The 20975-nt window shown below is 36.1% G+C and overlaps 3 protein-coding genes across 3 annotated transcripts; 1 reads left to right on the forward strand and 2 right to left on the reverse strand.

Moving 5' to 3' along the window:
- The first annotated feature begins 669 nt into the window (after positions 1–669).
- LOC308694791 (apoptosis facilitator Bcl-2-like protein 14) lies at positions 670–4025 on the forward strand. Its single transcript, XM_081372541.1, has 6 exons — positions 670–831; positions 1161–1315; positions 1411–1506; positions 1635–1702; positions 1800–2063; positions 2223–4025. Exons 2-6 carry the CDS (start codon positions 1183–1185, stop codon positions 2256–2258), a joined length of 597 nt encoding a protein of 198 aa, XP_081228667.1. The 5' UTR covers positions 670–831; positions 1161–1182; the 3' UTR covers positions 2259–4025.
- tph2 (tryptophan hydroxylase 2 (tryptophan 5-monooxygenase)) lies at positions 3311–7747 on the reverse strand (the record flags this gene model as incomplete). Its single annotated transcript, XM_081372542.1, has 11 exons — positions 3311–3485; positions 3660–3793; positions 3874–3969; positions 4317–4443; positions 4522–4657; positions 4757–4953; positions 5815–5882; positions 6367–6506; positions 6591–6774; positions 6912–7055; positions 7511–7747. 11 exons carry the CDS (start codon positions 7745–7747, stop codon positions 3311–3313), a joined length of 1638 nt encoding a protein of 545 aa, XP_081228668.1.
- Positions 7748–8346: 599 nt separating this feature from the next.
- On the reverse strand, positions 8347–20962 carry tbc1d15 (TBC1 domain family, member 15). The gene is made up of 17 exons (XM_081372972.1): positions 20573–20962; positions 19506–19601; positions 17933–18004; positions 17643–17784; positions 17243–17447; positions 15324–15426; positions 15002–15199; positions 14746–14874; positions 13672–13775; positions 13485–13579; positions 13243–13359; positions 12913–13013; positions 10559–10658; positions 10362–10459; positions 10088–10204; positions 9651–9737; positions 8347–9539 (listed from the first exon to the last, which is right to left on the reverse strand). Exons 1-17 carry the CDS (start codon positions 20594–20596, stop codon positions 9333–9335), a joined length of 1995 nt encoding a protein of 664 aa, XP_081229098.1. The 5' UTR covers positions 20597–20962; the 3' UTR covers positions 8347–9332.
- Positions 20963–20975: the final 13 nt, after the last annotated feature.

A 20975-nucleotide genomic window follows, 5' to 3' on the forward strand; every position in this document is an offset into this window, starting at 1 on the left:
TTTATTATTTTCGTTAGTTTTAAGGATTTACAAATAGCCTACCACCACCAAGGGTTCTTGAAAAGGTTCAATATGGTTTGAATGTTAAATAAAAACATGGACATTTTTAATATTAACACATTTTCACACCAAACTCGAACTTCTACCTTTAAAATTAAAACATGGGCTTATTTCTCCCATATACATTTATGCTAAATTTTGCTCGAATTTATAATATTCAAGACATGTAATTAAAATCGAACAAAATATTTTCCGAACAGTTGAAAGCTGTGCATGATATGATCCCTAAATACGCTGATTTCACGCAGCCGTTATTTTGAAATCGAAAGCGAGGCTCCGGTGGGAAGAAAACCGGAAGTGTCGCCTTTAATCACAGGAGAGTCGTGAATGCGATGGCGTATTGTTGTGTTTAATGATGTTTTGTCAATTCTAAAACTGTACATACATTTCGGTCATACTTTAGACTATATACAGTGAAATTCATTTATAAATAAAATATTTTTTTTATATTATTCAGAAAGTAAAAAAAAGAAGCAGGAATGAATTATATAAATATCCTATATTGGATATTAACATCCAAAAGTGTAAATCGCAGCAGCAGCTTCAGGTTGGTAGTCCAAAGGCATTGTTGTTTATCTTTACGTCCGGGGTTTTTCCCACCGGAGCCTCACTTTCGATTTCAAAATGGCGGCTGCGTGAAATCAGCGTATAAATCTGGGGACAACTTCAAAATGAAAGCAGCAACGTCCGTGTACGTCACAAGGAAACTGCTGTTCGTGACGTGCTTACGACGTACGACTTCAACACACTCCGGAGGACTGAAGTTTACCGGTCAGTTTTGTTGTGTATTTTCTGTTAAGATACGATTGTGACCACATTGCTTTGACATTCATTCGGCAGATTATATGCTGTCCGATAACAGAACCATATCAAAGTTATGTGCATTTTGCCTTCAGATTTAATGTTAGAGTGACTATGATCACTGACGTCTTGTAGCCTAAAGTTTCAGCTGTAGCTTTATAAAGTCAACTCCTTTCAGTTTACAAGCTGGAACAGTGCAGTTAAAAGTCTTGTTAAATTCACATTATTTGTTGTGGTTTGATTAAGCATTTTACATTATTGCACTAACTGAGATTTACAAAATCTCTTTTTCCAAACAGCAAAAGTCAGTGGTAGTTTTACATGATGGAAGGGGATACACCTTCAATAACACGTAGCGATGAATATCTACTGCTTGAGACATACTGCCAGAAGAGAAAGCCAAACACCAGCCTGGGGCGAAGTGTCTGTATGTACAGTCTGGGGGCACAAACAGGTCAGACCAGAGAGAGATACTGTACTTGATAACTTTGTTTCTCTTTCAGAGATTCTTATAACATGTATTGTCATTTGAATGACATTGTCTGTCAGGTGGGGAGAAATATGAAAATGTGGCTGAAAAACTGACCCGGATTGTAGACAGCGGACTTCTTGATGACGATGACGATGGAATAGAGGCAGATTCTGGTAAAGTGTAGGCTACTATTATACACATTCCCTTCTTACATCGCCATACAAGTCATCGAAATATAATCTTGCATAACACTATAAATGATCTAAACTGCAATTGTGCTATGTCCTTGTTTTTATAAAAGTAAACAAAGATGTTATAGAGCAGATTGTCGAATTACTGAAGAAATCAGGGGATGACTTAAATGAGAAGGTAATCATCAGTATCTCTTTATAGTCTGTAGTCTAACTGTTCAGTTTGTAGTTATAAAATCTTGTTACGTTCTTAAATGTCCCATTTGCCTTCTCAGATTGAGAAGAACCATGTGCTTTTAGGATACCTGCAGAGTACTTTCTCTTACGACTTTTTTGAAAAACTGACCACAGCCTTCATCAAAAGTGTGGTACCAGAATTTTTTCCGAGCAGAAACAAACATGAGCAGATCGCCCTGACCTTTGAGGTCACCAGCAGACTCGGAGCCCTGGACCTTCACCCCATGAACAGGGTCATGGGATTCGGAGCTCAGTACCTGCAAAAGAACTTCACTCCCTGGGTTAAGCAGCACGGTGGTTGGGTGAGAGTTTATGCACCATTTACATTTAATTACAATTTCCACAAAGCCTATTGTTGAAAGGTATTGTTACAAGTAAACAAGTTTACTAGAAATAAATGCAGCTTAAATAATTACAATAATGTGCAATATACTAAATGCGTCACATCTTATTCACTATAGGAGAAAGCCTTTGATGACAATGACGAGGTCCATTGACAAGATCGACTGTGAAATGGATGGTTATAAGTGATCTATGAGTTATGTGATAAAATATGAATGATATTTTTGTTTACTTTTTATATTTAAATGTGTATGTTCTCAGTATTGACTATGTACTTGCTGACTATGTACTTGCAAATTGCTAAACATTTATTGTAAAATAACATTGTGGTAGTGAATTAAATGTGTCCTTAACACATTGCTGCACAGTGCACACTTTTAAAATGCAAACCAAAATATAATGCTAAAATATAATGCTTTATTGATTGAGAAGTTTGCTTTGTTGGCAACAAATAAAGCAAGCACCACAAACATACAAATACAGTATGGCATTGAAATCAGAACAGTGCTTAGTTATTTTTATTTTTCATGATTATATGTACGTATCAACTTGATTCACTTGCTGCATGCAGCAATATGAAGTTTAAATGAAATGCAAATCTGTTATCATTCTGTCTTAAGCACAACATTAGGCACAAAGAGGCAAAGACGAGATGAATACTAAATCTGTTCATTTTCTTTGTCGTTCCTTTAGTGTTTTAATACATTGTAGCGGTGATCAGTTTTGATTGCTATATGATGATTATGCTTACAATATTTCACACCTTAAAGGAATATTTCACTTAAAAATGAAAATTATGTCATCATTTACTCACCCTCAAGTTGTTTCAAACCTGTATGAATTTCTTTCTTCTGATGAACACATGGAAAGATTATTGGACCCAATTGACTTTAATAGTAGGGGAATACTATGGAAGTCAATGGGGTCCATTAACTGTTTGGTTACAGACATTCTTTAAAATATCTTCTTTTGTGTTCATCAAAGAAATTCATACATGTTTGAAACAACTTGAGGGTGAGTAAATGATGACAGAATTTGCATTTTTAAGTTAACTATTCCTTTAATTTATGTGATATATATCCTTGTGACAAGGCAAGACTAATGGATTTTTAGCCCAGAAATGTTACAGTATTAATGTAAATTGAATTTAATCATGTAAATCAGTTGTATTTGCATTCTACAATGAAGCACTGGTGACGCTGTTTGTCTAGATACCAAGGTATGTGTTCATTTTCCCCAAGGCATCACAGACAGTGGTCAGGTCGCTGCGTAGATCTTGAACCACGTTCTCGATGCTCCTGGTGTCCTTCAATAAATCAATGCTCTGGGTGTATGGGTTGTAGTAGACCGAAAAAGGCCTCTTTATTGTTTTAGCAAATTCCCTGTTTAGAAGGAAAAAATTATTAAATTGATATATGTATGACATACATGTATGTGATTAAATTGACAGACTAAATGTGTCTCTTTTATACAGATGACGTCTGTTAATAGAGTTTTAGATTGTTGTAAGATTTTCATGTAATTTGTTCATGACTGAGTGGATATATATATTCTACCTCATTTTCTCTTTTGCCTCTTCAAAACTCTCAGAGACAAAATAAACATCTTGAAATGTTGTAATGAGGCACTCCTGGTAGCATGTGGTTTTGGGATCAAACATCTTCACTTTTGCTTTTTCAGAAAGCGCATGCTGCATAATCAAAGAGGATTATACATTTAGTTACCTATTAACTTGACGTGTTTATGTATGGTTAACGAAGGGCTTCTTACCCTTAACTCTCCAATAGAAGACAGTAGACCTGCTCCATATGCCCTTAACTGGCCGTCCTGTTTGCACAGCCCAAACTCAATTGTGAAGAAATAGCACTGGAAAAAAAGCACAGTGGTTTATTTCATAATAAACATGTTGTCTTGTCCATTTCAAAGGTTTGGAAGCAAGATTATTTACAAGTTCCTTCAGACCCTTATGTAGATGTACACACTCATATTGAGACTTCCAAAAACTTTAAACCCAGATCTGATTGTGTCTCAAAGTCAGCCATACAGAGCCACTGATATGATTTCAATGCAAATGCATGCGACTCAACACCATAGATCAAACTTTACGCCGTGAAAAAACTTTAGTGACCTTTTTATTTCCGTATCTAGTTAGGAACCTGCCAGTCAAGTTCCGTATGACATTTAAGAATTCAATAAGCTGCTGTCACACTTACTGTTGCCAGCTTCTGCACATCCTCATCTGAAGAGCCTAGAGATGCAAGGCCAATCTCCTGAGAAAACTGAGCAAACTTGGGATCGGCCAGGAGTGGTACATGACCCAGAAGTTCATGACAGGTGTCTCTGAGGACATGAAAACATTAGAAGTGATACAAATTAAGTTTTCTACACACAAAATAAAAGTGTGGGGCTTTTGCTCACGGTTCTGGTGTGTAGAGAGGGTCTGTGCTGTGACGTATATACTGAGTGCAGTTAAACACTCGATAAGCCAGGCCGGCCAGGAAGTCTCGTGGTGACAGATATCCAGCCACAGGTCGTACGGTAAACCCTGACCTCTCTGCAAAGGCCACAACCCAAACCACCACATTAAAGAGAGTTGACTTTCTTTGTCATACGGAATTAATAACGCAAGAAGAAAGCAGTTTTTTTCTTTTACCTCGTAAGAACAGAGACACGTCTTCCAGCTGTGGGATGTTGTCCTCTCTGTACCCACAATGCTTTGTGAGAAGAGGGAGGTTTTTCAAGTACTCGCGGCAAGCATGAGTTGGATAGAGTTTTGTAAGTTCTCTGAAAACGACTCCCCATGTCTTCACTTCTTCTGGTGTGTACTCTATTCGTGGGATGGGCTGCCCACTGTTACACAAAAGAAAAGGGAAACAAATTGACTGTAATTTCATTTAGTCAACTACTACTCCATTTATGTAATTGTACACTGCCCGGCTGTTTGGATTTAAATAGGCAAATGCTTAAGAGGCTATGACTGGATATGTTTGGCAATAGTTCTTCTAACCCTAACTGATGGAGTGTGTTGCTTTTCATTTCTTAAACAACCATGTAGGAAAACGCATAATGGCCATAATCCAGGATGACAATGTCAAGATTCATCAGGCTCAAATTGTGAAAGAATGGTTGGGAGTGAGCACAAGTAATCATTTTCACACATGAATTGGCATCTCTGAGTCCAGACCAAGATCTTGACCAAAAATTGATGCACCTCTTGATGGAAATAAATGTTGTGATGTTATTGTTCAAGATCTCAAGATCTAAGTCGACTCTCAATGAATTTAAGGTCTGGACTCCAATTCTGGAGGTCCAAGTCATGAGTGAAAATGATTTTTCATGCTCCCTCCCAACCATTCTTTCACAATTTGAGCCTGATGAATCTTGGTTTTGTCATCCTGGAATATGGCCATGGTGTATCTTCCTAAGAAATGAAAAGCTACACTCTCCATCAATTAGGGTTAGAAGAATTGTTGCCAAACAAATGACATGCTAGAAATATAATAATCCCTGCAATAATGATCCAGTCATTGATTCTTAAGCTTTGCCTATTTAAATCCAAACAGCAACTTTTTTTTTTTTTTTTTTTGTCCGGGCAGTGTATTATGCATCTATTTTTAGTGTTGTTAGTGCCATGCTCTAATAATTGAGCTACAAGAACCCAATAGCAAAATCAACTACAAAAGAATATAAACTATTATAATCTATACTAACAATTTATAGTTCATTGCAACCTCCACAAAGTACTTCCTCCTCTGCCGATACACCTTGTCTTTGAATCCCTGCAATAGATAACAGAGAATAACTTTACTATAACGTTCAATTTGTTAACATTAGTTAAAGTCGGCATGAAACGGAAGTTATGATAGTCTTTTCTTCCCTATTATTATGTATATCCAAGTGAAACTGCTTCTTAAACAAAACACAAAAATTAGGGCGGGACTTGATTTTGTCCATCGGACTTTGATTGGATCATGGGAGTGACAGATTGTCCCGCCCTCACGCCGAAAAACGTGTCATCAGCGAAGAGCTGTCGTTTGAGGGCACATGATTAAGAAAAAAAAAGATGTGCACAGATAAATAATTTATAATAAACACTGCAATATTCAATAAAAAATTATAAATATACTATAAATCATTGTTAACCCATTTAAATATTAACGTATTAGTCTATCTAGAAATTCACATTAACCATAATTAATTAATGCTGTAAAAGTATTGTTCACTCCACCACTGGGCAACTAAACATTTAACAGATTTACTTACCGGATGGTCAGCATCCAGTTCTGAGCCGTACATTAGCACTCTATGCGAACATTGGTCCAGCTCTGAGATCTTTTGGGGAAACCATGGTATTCCTTCCCCATCTGCCAATCCTCCCAAAACACACACACAGTCCAAACAGTCTGGAATAAAGAGACAGATGAATCAGTAGCAATACCACAGTCAAAATCCCAATTACACTGGCAATTCTTTCACAGAGAACTTACCGGTCTCTGCAGACCACACTTGTTGAGGTGTGTTATATGAGACAATGTTGACGTGGTCTTTCAGGTGCTGCACCAGCTCATTGAACTCTTCTTTTGTGCAGTTGCACTCTGCATATATCTCCACCTCATTGGTGACTCTCTTGGATCTGCGAGACTCAATGTGGGCCAAATTCACATGTTTCTCCTTTAAACATACAGCAAACAGAACACTTTCACTGTCTTAATCAAAACTTATTATTATTAAACAAGTACTATGCATAAGGTTCCCTTATTAAAGTGTACTATTAATCTACCCCACCAAAGGATGAGGTGTTCACTAACCTGAAAGAGTCTTAGCGCTTTCACCAGACAGCCCACTTCATTCTTCAGAGAGAAAATCACTGCTAATTTCCCAAGGTCATAGGTGGATTTCTGTTCCTCTTTGTCAGGTCTTTCATCTATCCGATTAAAGGATGTCCTGCGGAGCTGCTTGGAGGTGTTGTTTAGTGAATATAAAACTCTTAAGATGCAGAAATGGGTTAAGATAAAAGCTTTTTTTATAAGTAATTTAAGTAGTTTAAATGAACTAGTGTGGTAATTAAGTGGCAATTAAGAGTGGTAATTAACAGACTCAAAAGAAGACAATTTGACCGACTTCTATTTTTTTGTCCAAATTGAATTTTGTAAGAAAACATTAAATTGGATTTGCCTCTACATCCAGAATAACCAACAGACACTAAGTTTTCCAGTGTAAATTTACACAAGTAACTAGTTAAAAAAACAAAAAGACTACAGCAATTTAATATTTATTTGAAAAAACAACAAAACAATTTTTTTAATTTATTTTGAAATCACGGTTCATTATAAACAAATAGCATGGCAATTTGACTATATAAAATGTGGCGCCCAAAATAGGATCTATCAAACTGTTCGGTACCCACCATTGAGGCTGCAAGGTGTTGTTGGTCATACATTGCTGAATCCAAAGATAGTCCTCGCCGAGCCCAGTATTTGCTGGAGAACATCATCATAGCAGGTTGCATCTTCGGAACTACATCTTGACCCCGCTTCCTAAGTAGCCCAATAGGTGATTTAGGGGCTGTCTGCGGCCCCTTCGCATTGGCTTGTAGTGCAGAGGACATAGTTACTGTCTCTTGAGATGTCTTCTTTCCCTGCATTTCCAATGGCGAAGGTACTATTGTCTCAGACGATTTTTCTTTAAGCTGTCCCTTGGAGATCACAGGGAGCACTTTGCATGTGCCACAGTACCTGACACTCCTCCCCTGTCAGTATCAGAGCTGGGATTATATACTGTGACGAATGACGTTGAGTCATTCATTGCACAGCCTGTTGACTCTCGCACAGGGTAGGCTATCACTCATATTGGCTTTTGAGGGGATGGCTCTTCCATTAGGAAATGTCGGCTCGTCCCAAGACCTGATTGAAGTGGATAAGCTCATCTCACCCTCTAGGAGAAATGAATCTAGAGCAAAGTCATCAAGATTCACATAAATGTGGCTTCATTTTACAGATGTGAAGGAGAAGAGGGGGAGGACGTCACCCATCATTTTTGTAAGATGTAATGCCTTTGTACAGTGTATCCTTCAGAGGTAGGATTTAGAAACATGTTCAACATAGAAAGCAAGGAGCTTTAGTGAGATTACAGCATTCATTTCCATGAAGTATGAACTTAAATGTCAGCATTATTTATGTAAACGTCACCTCCTTTGAGGTCAGATGCATATTGTTCATGGTTTTGGCAAATAAGTACGTTTGTCAGTGCACAAAATGCTGCCATTTTTTAATGAAAGGGAGCTAGAAGAGAGATAACATTACTGTGGTGAGCAGTGAGCTATCAGCCTCCTCTGAGGCAATTTCCTGTGGAACAGGAAATGAAAGAGATGGAAGTTGATTCCGTGTGTCTTTGTTGTGGGCTGTGGTTATGAGTGGATAAAATACATTTCATCATCAATCAATATTTTTAGACTCTCCATCTCATCTGCAAATGTCATAGCAGGCCGACTGAACCAAGGCTACCGACTTTGAATAATCTCAAGCCACAGTTGGCTGTTGGAACTATTGCTTTTAGTTTAGCCAAGCAAATTTTCCTCACTTACTTTCACTAAGACCTTGCTGCCTTTGAAAATTGTATCTAAGGTGACCACCTAATTGCAAAGTACTCTACCTGATTAAATCTCAAGTTATGCAACACATTAACTAATGTAATATTACATAACCCAAAATGGCTCTCTTCATTGGACAAAGACATGGACAACAGCAGGTGCAATAGACATGTATGTTAAATTTTGGGTTTAGATTGAGTTCCAATACTGCTAAAAGATTGAGAGAGAAAAAACAAAAACTAACCAGTCTACAACAGTTGAAATATAACACAGACTAATGGAAGACAGATTTTAATTTGAATCTGAATTATTTAGGAAAAGGGCAAACTGATAAGAACAAAAAATATATATAATATTCAACAATGGATACCCCACCTCTGAAACATTGTGAAAACTCTCTCTATACAGTGAGAAGGAATGATTATTTCAATGAAAGACATTATGGTACAAGATATTACAAAAATAATGCTTTAGGATCCTTTTGGATCCTAGTTTTACATTCATATATTTTCTCTGCGATTTGTTTTTCTTTTACAATGTGGCATTTGGTAGCAAATATCTACATGACACCCAACACTGTTCATCTCGCTGGAATACAGGGGATATAAAATCTGTACTATACATCATGTAGTGTCGTACACTAGGAAATGAAGGCTACTTTGCAGCCGTTGTGTGTTGTTTCTTTTAGATGGCTGTGGCCGTTGGAGACGACGTGATCTTGTCTGTGTGAGGATCTTGGTGAGGTTTGAGGTGACTCGAGTATTCCATATTCACTGGTTTCTAATGCTGCAGAGGGTTCAGTGACTGTTTTGAGGCCCAGAATCTCACTCACTGAATGGGGCAAGTCCTTAGAGAGAAAAAGAGGAGATTCAAAACTTGTATTACCTGAACAAAATAATCATTTTATTGAGATTTTACATCAAATACCCCACTATCTGCAATCATGCATATGACATACCTTACAATTCTTTATCTGCATACAGATAGATTCAGATTTGCTAAGGATTTCTTCGATGTCCAGTTTCATGGAGAGTTCATTTATATGCTGTAAAGAAAACATATCAATTGGTGAATTATGTTTCTCAAAATCTAATTTATGTATGTTGCAAGATGTAGGTACATATACTACTATTCAAAAGTTAAAGGTGCTCTAATTATTATCAATGTTGAAAACCGTTGTTCTGCTTACATTTTTTTGTGGAAACCATGATATATTCAGGATTTTTTGATGAATAGAAAGTTTAAAAACATTTACAGCATTTATTAAAAACTATTTTTTGAAACTAATTTCTGTATTGTCACTTTTGATCAATTGAATGCATCCTTGCTAATTTAAAGTATTAATCTTCAAAGAAATAAATCTTCAGAATGGTATAAGATATAGTTAAGGCTAACCTTCAGGATTTCATTGAATCCATATTTTCTGTCCATTATTTTTTGTTTCTCAGAGTCTAAAATGGCACAGCACACCAGAAGGTGAAAGTTTTGGCAAGGCAGTCTGGTCCACATAACCTGAAAGGGAAAATATGAATTGAAGAAAATATTAAATCAAATGCCAATATAACACATACGTATAATCAAAATGATAACAGACAGTAGCTGCAGTGTACTGAGAAACAAGAAATGGACTGATGGCCTCAACAACAACAAAAGGATAGTTATAACACACCTCCCAAAGGCGAAGGACGTCCTGAAAATGTAGCTCTCTCTTGAATCGGATCAATAACCAGCGAAAACAGAAATACAAGTACCCAGAATCCTGTGCCTCTGTGAAAACACATAATACAGAAGTAAACACAATGCCTACTGATGGTCAACATCAATGAAAAAGACTATTTCTTATAAGTCTTCCTCTGGGTATCTTACCTAGGTAGTTCCAGAAGGCCAGATCTAGCAGACGAAGCAAAGTGCTGAGCTGAATTAGTTGGGTCTTCATCCCTTGCATCTGCTCTTCAAAGTTTTCATGCTGCCACAAACATTAGTGATAATTAAAGGGGTACTATTATGCTTTTTATCATTTTCAACTTCCTTTAGTGTGTAATGTTGCTGTTTGAGCATGAATAAGGTCTGCAAAGTTACAAAGTCCACACCAAAAGGGTGTTTCTGAACTCCCTGAAACGCCTCAATTGTAGTCTTGTAGTCTAGGAATGCAGAGGTCACAATTTTCCTCATTTAAATAACTCATATGTGTTGAAACTTGCGGTTATGGAAAGTGGCGTGACATTTCCGCAACACGCTCGAATCGGTTGACCAATCACAACACACTGGTCCAGCCAACCAATCAAAGCACAATGAGTTTTTCAAAAGGAGGGACTTCATAGAGACCAGAACTAAACAGGGGTGCATTTCCCGAAAGCATCGTTAGCCAATTATGTTCGCAAGTACATTCATTACCAACATAGTTCAACAATTTGCCGTTTCTCGAAACGCAAACAGCATCGCAAACTTTCGTGGTTGGAACTACAGCTCTCGAGCTGGGATTAGAAGCATAGTTTCTTGTTAAATGACGTGGACTTTAATATACCATGCTCTTGGGCACAATAAGCAAGTTAACATCCAGTGCATTCTATATCTATCATTCTATTTAAATATACACAACCAGTCAAAAGTTTTAGATCGGTAAGATTTTTAATGTTTTTAAAAGAAGTATCTTCTGCTCACCAAGGCTGCATTTATTTGATTAAAAATACAAACAAAAAGTCATATTTTGAAATATTATTACAATTTAAAACAGCTGTTTTCTATGTGAATATACAGTAAAGTGTATTTTATTCCTGTGATCAAAGCTGAATTTTCAGCATCATTACTCCAGTCTTCAGTGTCACATGATCCTTCAGAAATCAGTCTAATTTGATGGTTTTTTTTTTACATTTTTATTTCAGGATTCTTTGATGAATAGAAGAACAGCATTTATCTGAAATAGAAAGCTTTTGTAACATAAAATTAATCAATTAATCAAGTATTGATTAATACTTTTATTAATCAAGGATGAGTTAAATTGATCAAAAGTTATAGTAAAGACATTTATAATGTTAGAAAATATTCTATTTTAAATAAATGCAGTTCTTTTGAACTTTCTATTTATCAAAGAATTTTGAAAAAAAAAAAAAGTACACAACTGTTTTCAACATTGAAAATAATAATGAATGAATTAATGTTTTTTGAGCATTAAATCAGCATATTATGCTGATAATGATTTCTGAAGGATCATGTGACACTGAAGACTGGAGTAATGATGCTGAAAATTCAACTTTCATCAGAGGAATAAATCACATTTTAAAATATATTAAAATAGAAAACAGTCATTTTAAATTGTCATAATATATATATTTTTTTATCAAATAAATGCAGCCTTGGTGAGCAGAAGAGACTTCTTTTAAAAACACACACAAAAAAAAATCGCACCGATCTAAAACTTTTGACCAGTAGTGTATATACTACATTTTATTCTATATATTTTGACGTGTTAACAATCAACGGCGTTTTTGAACAATGCGCATGTGCCTAAATGTGCAAGGCAACCCTTGACGTATGAGGAAGTCCGCGATGAATCAAACATCAAATTAAGCAAAATGACTTGGAACAAAAACAGTAAAGTAGTCATTAGGTCCCATGTTCGATCCAGCATCATCTCGGAGCTCTCGAATAGATTGATCAGCAGAAGTTATTACTCCTCCATCTGTGTGTGACGTCATTAACGACAGTCCTATATTGTTGAACCAATGTGGTTTAAATGACAGAGGTGCGGCCATGTTACTACGGTTTCGGGAAACAATGGTGACTTGTTGGTTAGTTTCTCCGACGGTGCATCGTACTGTGGTAGTTATTCAGCGTTGTACGGGAAACACACCCCAGAGCGTTACTGACAGACTGGGAAAAGAGGTGCTGCAACAATGTAAAATATGTGGGAAAATAATGTATTTTTCGAACATTCAAGCATGAAAATCTATTCTAGTAAACCCCAAAACAAAATCAAGATTTTAAAAAAGGGCATAATAGGACCCCTCTAAAAGAAATTATCCTATAATGGCTTAATATGCAGAGACAACAAGAAGTAAACCATTTGTTGGTTGACTAATTTAGTCCATTTAAAGTGCTTGCCCACAACAGTGATAGCGTGAGGACAGAATCATGGTTTATTGATGCAGCCAAATCTTCTCACACACAACAAACCCAAGAGTGCTAAAGAGAGATGTGCTGTAACAAACATATTGCATTACCATTTCATCCATGAAGGAAACAAAGCACCAGAAGGCATCTACTTCATTCTCCATTACAAAAAGGACGGGAGAGAGCAGGTCACTCATACCCTGCACGTACCCTGCACAGGAACAGGAAATTGGGTAAATACAAGTAATTTAAGCAATAGTAAAGCACTTAACATTATCCATAATCTAAATAAATGAATGTGCAATTAAATCACATTGACATAAACTGAAGGATTTTCACTGATTTGTGAAAACAAGGGATCAGCATGGGAGTCAGTAGTATACACAACAGTTGTTTACAGAAGTTGCACTGAACAATGATTCAAACATGTAATCACTTACCTAAATCAAAGTCGTACATGCAGTATGTCATCAGGATGTCATGTAGTAAAATCAAGCCAGGGTTGTCCAGGCCTTCGTAAAACTTGTTATTGCGGTCGGTTCGGTTCACATCTTTTTCTAAAAAAAATGAACAACCATAAACCGAGCTTCCCCCAGGTAGAGAAAGGGTGCATGGGAATATATTTGGAAAACATTTTTAAAACAACTAAAGAATAAAACTTGCAATGTAATTAAAGACATACCAATCAGGCTCCTGTAATCTCGTAACCTTGAGTTTCTTCTTTCCTGCTCCTCACTTACTGACTTCCACTGGAGCTTCATTCTGAAGTATTCATCACTGTCGAGAGAACACATGATCTTATGTATGTTTAATCTAACGAAGAGAGCTTTAAACACATGCTGTCGGTTCTCTGAGGGAAACATGCGTACGTTTTACTCTTTTGCAGGAGCTTCCTTTCTTCATGAGTGCTGTTCCATGGAAAATAGCCAAGCAAAAACTTCCAAGCCTCTTTTCTCACTGCATGACAAAGGCCCTGTTGAGATCAAAACAACAGCAGCCTTGATGACTTACATCTTCTGAAACATTTATAAACATGTCTAAACAGGTCTGGTCTAAGTGAAAAGAGTTGGACAAGAGGTCACAGGGAAAATGAGACACTGCAACAGCTCATCTCAGACTCAATTCATTTTCAATCAAGTTGTTGAAATTAAACATAATTTTTGTTCAGTGTTTAACTTTGCATTTAGCTAATGTGGAGGGGATGCCAAAAGGAAATCCACCCAAACAGATCAGATCGAGATGTTGGAATGCTGGTTTGGAAGGGATGTAGATTATGTAGAATATAAATATAAACGGTAAGATCTTTTTGAAAGAAATGAATACTTTTATTTAGCAAGGCAGCATTAAATTGATCAAAAGTGAAAGACTTACATATTTCACATAAATGCTGTTTTGCTCTTTTGAACTTTCAATTTATCAAAGAATCCTGAAACAAATGTGATACAATATTTTTGTGGGAACCACGATACAACTGTTTTCGACATTGATAATATAAGAACTATTTCTTGGCCACCAAATCAGCAGTTTAGAATGATTTCTGAAAGATCACTTGATGCTGAAGACTGGGGTAAATTTGGCATGGGGTAAAAAAAAAACAAAAAACATTTATTTTAAATTGTAACAAAGTTTCACAAAATGACTGTTTTTACTGTATTTTCCATCAAATAAATGCAGCCTTGGTTTCAAAAACATTTTAAAAATCAAACAGACCCAAAACTTTTAAACAGAAGTGTACGTGACTTCCTTTATGATGCAGAACAAAACCAAATGGGTAAACTTTGGTGACTCATGACCTAAATGTTTGCAATCCACCACAAAGGTAACAGAGAGGCCATGGTGATAAAACCACAAGCAAAGAAACGACATAATCGACAGACATCCTGTGGATCGGAAATTTAGGTACATTAATGAGTTACAGTAAGGTATTCAAAGCAATATCTTACCCCTTTAAATATGACATCCTTTATGTGAGGTACATTGGTTATTCTTCCCTCTGAGTCCTGATACTTTTCCCATTCTTCCATTGTTACCGGCCCCTTCCTTTGCACCTCTGGCCTCGGTCCAAGATCAAGCTGAAACGAACACACACATCAAATCAATTTTTCATAACAATACTTTTGCACAGGATGCCTCATGTCGGCTGTCTGTGTCCAGACTCGACTAAGTCAAAGTTAAGGCTGGAATTAGATCTGCACTCACTCTGGTGATGACTTCAAATCCAGGCTCTTCCTGCTGGTTAATCTCTAGTCCGGGAATGAGTTCTCCCAACAGATCCGCCACCTCCTCAGCGGGCCGCTGCTGACACTCTAATTCAGGCGCCCGAAATGCGTCAAAGAGGTAGTTAGTGACTTTGGAGAAGCCACCCAGCGTTGTTGTATAAGGATCTTTCTTGAATTTCTGTTTTATAGTGAAAATATTGTGAAGACAACTTTTAATTAATCTATCACATACGGGAATATTTTTATATCAAAGATCAATTCATGGATGACTACTAGTACGATTCACAGTATAAACCACATACCTGAACAAAGTTATAGTTTGTATCATCCAGAAGATTCTCAAAGGACTGCGAGAAGGCTTTGTTATAAGAGCTGACAATCAAGATACTTTCATCATCGGGACACCTTTGAAAGACAGACACAACGATAATACGATTCATTGTATAGTCTTAATAAAGTGATACCAAATATAATTTTTTTCTATTGTGCAAACAAAGATTGTGACACTATTTACATGACAAATACAAAATAATCAAAGATACAAAACTTTTTTATTAACAGTCTATTCTGATAACTCCTGTATGTATATACATGTGTGTGTGTGTGTGTGTGTGTGTGTGTGGAAGCATATAAACGAAGGAATATCTAGAAATGTATAACAGACATAATAGTACAAACAAATAATAATTTTAAAAGTACACATAGGTATTCGACTTGTAAACATATGACATCACTGGCCATATCGCTCTGTGGTTTGAATGACGACAGAAGCTGAGCCAACAAAGCCCAGCCTGTTTCATTATGGAGTCTAAGATAAGAACTTTAATAACAGCTATCTTTTCCTCAGCAGGGCTGAATTCAGCATGCTTACGGGCGGATTTAATCTGGTGTGATATTTAACGCAGGGGAGAGGAGTGTCTTCCTGTCCCTTTCATAAAGCCTTAACTCTAAACGAACAGCTGCTGTTCGACCTTACATGAATCACGCTCACGGCCTCTTGCCACAGAACACATGCAAGACTTCCTCAAAGGTGCGAAGATATTCCGTCTCGTTTGCATATTGGGTTACATTTTGATGACTTCAGTTTTAAAGGAGGAAGTGTTTGGACGAATCATTCCGATTGTGAAATGGCCGTGGTATTTAGTGAATTAAAAGGTCAGGGGTCACTTTTAAGATAAGAAAAAGAAGAACGAAGGATTCAGGAAGACATCTGATGCTACACAGTTATGTAAACGCCGAAATGCTAATTTATGCTCTCAGAAACAAAAGAAGACATAGGCTGCAGCCCAATTTGTGTACTTGTGCACTATTCTATGCCATTTTTTTGTATAAATTAGGGATGCGCCAATTCGGATACTGATATTTGTCACTTGATCTCTAATTTGAAATTTAGTCATTAAAATGGATCAGTGTTTTGATCATGTTAAATTAGCAAAGTTAAAAAACACATGCACGTTTTAACTAGTGCTGTCAAATCGATTAATCGCGATTAATATATGTGTGTATTTTTATTTATCATATATATGTCTGTGTGTGCGTGTATATGTACGCACACACATTTCTTTTGTGTACAAATATTTGGGTATATACCTAGCATCGACCTACAGTATACACACACACAGACATATATATAATATATATTAATTGAATATATATATATATATATATATATTATGTAACCCAACTTTGTTAGTTGCGATTAATCGATTTGACAGCACCAGTTTGAACTGATTTCAATTTATTAAAAATATATAATTAATACATAATAAATATATATAATTATATATTATACTTAAAATAATGAATCAAATTTATGTTATATTTATTAAAATATAACATTTCTAATATATTTTATCACATTTTCAGCTATAATCAGAGCGTAGTATTATCTGTTTATCGGATTTTACCATAGTTAAAATTATTTAATGGATCTTATCCCACAAGAAAATACATGCAGAGAAATTATTAAATAAGAGTGCAGGTTCTTACACATTATATAAGCACTGCTTATATAATGTATTCAAAACTATTTATAAAAAAATCTGTAACTCATGACTACACTCTGCTGGTCTAATGCTGTAATTAAAAAAGCATGCAAAATCATTTAGATCTTGCGCAAACAGAATGATATTGCAATAAGAAATTGCACAACATTTGCTTACAGCGGAGCCAAAGATCAGGCTTGATCCATTGAAATAAAATCAACCCAGACTGCACTCACTCGTTGATCTGAACTGATTTCCTCAGGTTATCCAGGAACGCTTTGCTCCCTCCGTGGTGGAAATGAATAGCTGGCAGTGCTGTGCCATCCTTCAACCGGAAAATGATGTATGACCAGCCCTCACATTTGACTGTGATAGACCTGAGGTCACACACATTAAAAGAGAAGGCCCACTTGTTCCGGTCATTTGCGTGGTTTGATCCACCTGTGACAATAAATAATACGCTTGGTTACCGTTACAGATTTCCATCTGGTTTTGGAAAGAAAGGACCATAGGCAAAATTCACTGGCTGATGCATAAGTTATCTTGCTGACATTTTCTGTTAGGTACTGGGTAAAATGAATGGTGAAAGCAATTTGATACAAAGTTTTTCAGACACATTTGACTTAATTGTTTTACCATCTACATGTGTGTGGGCTTTTCTCCGGAATGAGACGGCATTGATCATATCCCACTCGGTTTCATAGCTCAGCTGATGGTCGACAGGACGATGAGGGTTGTCTTCTGAACTCTGAGTCCATTCCACCACTGAGCTGGAGTCCTTCACACAATCATACAATCAAGTTATCCTTCCTAATTCAGAAAACTATTCAGAATCCTGAATATACTAGTACAGGGCACATAAGAACTGTCTTTGAGGCATTTTAACATATATATGCAAACTCTCACAGATGAAACGGGTAACAAACCTTGCAGGCACACAGTATGTTTGAGGGATCTGTATCTTCCAGGGGTTTATATTCCACAAGGGTTTCACCATCCTACAGTTAAAGAAGAAAAAATAGATATTGGGAGAGATCGTTAGATGGCTGTGATTTTTACAGACATTTCAAAAGCAAGTAGTTCGGACTTCTCAGATATATATACAGTGCAATGCATAAGTGAATACACCCATGCTAAAGTTGACTAAAAAGAGGAATAAAAAATCATATTTTGGAAATTGAACTTAATGTCTTAATTTAAAAGATTAGGAAAAATCCAACCTTTAAGGACACCAATTTTCTTTGTGAATGAATAATGTATCGTAAAAAAATAAATGTTCTTCCTTAAAATACATGGTGCATAAGTGAGTACACCCCTATGTTGAATTCCCATAGAGGCAGGCAGATTTTTATTTTTAAGTATTTTTTATTTATTTTATTTTAGGGTACTATGCATCCTGCTAAATTTCCCTTGGCCTTTGGAATTAAAATAGCCCCACATCATCACATAGCCTTCACACCATACCTAGAGATTGGCATGGGGTACTTTCCATAAGATCATCTCTCAATGCAAATCAAACTAGCTTTTAGGCTAACTGAAATAAAATCATGCCAATCTCTAGGTATGGTGAAGGCTATGTGATGATGTGGGGCTATTTTAATTCCAAAGGCCAAGGGAACTTTATCAGGATGCATAGTATCCTAAAATAAAATAAAATAAAAAATACTAAAAAATAAAAATCTGCCTGCCTCTATGGGAATTTAACATAGGGGTGTACTCACTTATGCACCATGTATTTTAAGGAAGAACATTTATTTATTTACGATACATTATTCATTCACAAATAAAATTGGTGTCCTTAAAGGTTGGATTTTTCCTATTTTTTAAATTAAGGTATTAAGTTCAATTTCCAAAATATGATTTTTTTATTCCTCTTTTTAGTCAACTTTAGCATGGGTGTATTCACTTATGCATAGCACTGTATACTACTATTGAAAAGTATGGAGTAAGTACGATGTTGTTAGAAATAAATTAATATTTCTATTCTGCAAGGATTCACTAAATTAAACAAAAGTGACAGTAAAGATATGTATAATGTTATAAAATATTTCTATTTTTAAACTACTGTTTAAACTTGCTGTTCATTTGAACTTCGGATATCAAAAAAATCCTGTCGAGTTTTTTTTTTTTTCAAAACTGTTTTCAACATTGATGATAATAAGAAATGTTTCCTGAGAACCAAATCAGCATATTAGAAAGATTTCTGAAGGATCATGTGACGCTGAAGACTAATTATATTTCACAATATTACTGTTTTACTGTATTTTTGATCAAATAAATGCAGCCTTGTTAAGCATAAGTATTGTTCAAAAATACACATATATAAAAAACAAATTATCTCAAGCTTTTTGAACTGTACTAACAGTGAGACAAGAATGTGGTATAACATCTTATGTATGTCACGTGGACCCAGTTCAGGTAAAACTTCAAGGAATCATAGCAATCCTGAAAAACACACTCGTTTAATGTAAATAATATTATCAATGACAATCACCATACCTTATCAATAATCCTGAGGAACCCTGATATTAAATCCTGATCCTCAGATTCATCTGGGGATGAGTGAATGAAGACTCCCTCATGTTCAAACACCACCTACAAACACAAAGAAACATGTATTGATAAAACATTACAGTTTCATTATTATAACCCAAACACATTATTCTCTCGAAAAATAGGCTGTTAAAAACAAACATTTCAAGATCCTGTTTCAGTACTCCGCTCCCTGTGCCTTTAAATGTCTTAGCCTGAGGCCTGAACTAAAGGAATGACTGCTCCTGTCATACTGACATAAACAATGTTCTTGAAGACTACCCAACAATAAATGACATTGATCATTGTAAAAATAGAAATTACACTGGGAAAACAACCATGGAATAACCTGGAACTATGTGCAATGTTCATCTCCTATATTCTCAAACTGAATTTGTGTGGTAGTGGTAGGTAGCTGTAAGTGTATATACTGTCAATACATCATGGTGGCCAAGGTACTTGCTAATGCATGTGTAACAGACACGAGAAAACGACACACACGAAAATGAGAGTATGTAACGTTAGTGCCAATAAATAGTTAATAAATAGAAGAAAAAAAAACATTCATATGTAAAGCTAGTTTCCTTAAGGCCTGAATTTACTGGAATCAGCTGATAAACAATCAGTCATCAAGCTCAAAACATCTACATAAACCTGCCAGACAGCTCGTGACTCAACACTAGTTTTAAAGTACAAACACAACTCTGATTATTTGTTTTTAGAGTCCAGACGCCCCGAATACGTTCGATATTGCGGTTGTGCTGCTATTGGCAACGGAAACGCTACTTCTAACGTCCGTGTTTTTTGCAGTTTGATCAGCTGTATGTCAGTGGGTTTGGCAGCTAGCAGCCAGGCTAACTGTTGCTAAACACAGCAGTTTCCCAGACCAGTGTATCATCTATTTCCCAGCACCGACAGTTCAAAAAGCAGGTCAAACAGAATATCTACACCACAACCCACGGAAAAAGATCAGTGAAATTGAGCTATTTGTCGTTTTGACCGTGTATTGACTTAAAAAGCAGCATGCTCAGTACCTTGGGAGGAGTTGTGGCCGCCATGTCGACTGCTAAATCGACGACGTAGCATCGCTCACGTGCCTGTCAGCGATCGACAACAACACTGACGAGTCATTTTCCGCATGGCCAACGCCGCGCATGCGCACTGACAATTTTTTATTATTGAATTTTCAAGTTATAAAACGTATACATCCATGTATGCATATTATTCGAATAGATATATCTCTTACATCTTACAAAAAAAAAAAAAAACAACAGTCATATAACTATTACATCAATTATCTTTTTCAACAACAGCTTTACTGTTTTTTGTTAATCTAAGGAATTTAAAAAAATCCGGTGGAAGTCGGTGGAAAATAATCTAATATTGGGTGCGATTGACTTATTTTACTTTATGTAAAAAAAATCAACTAAAGAAAGT

This window comes from Scardinius erythrophthalmus, assembly GCF_964197995.2.
Source record: "Scardinius erythrophthalmus genome assembly, chromosome: 8".
NCBI lineage: Eukaryota > Metazoa > Chordata > Actinopteri > Cypriniformes > Leuciscidae > Scardinius > Scardinius erythrophthalmus.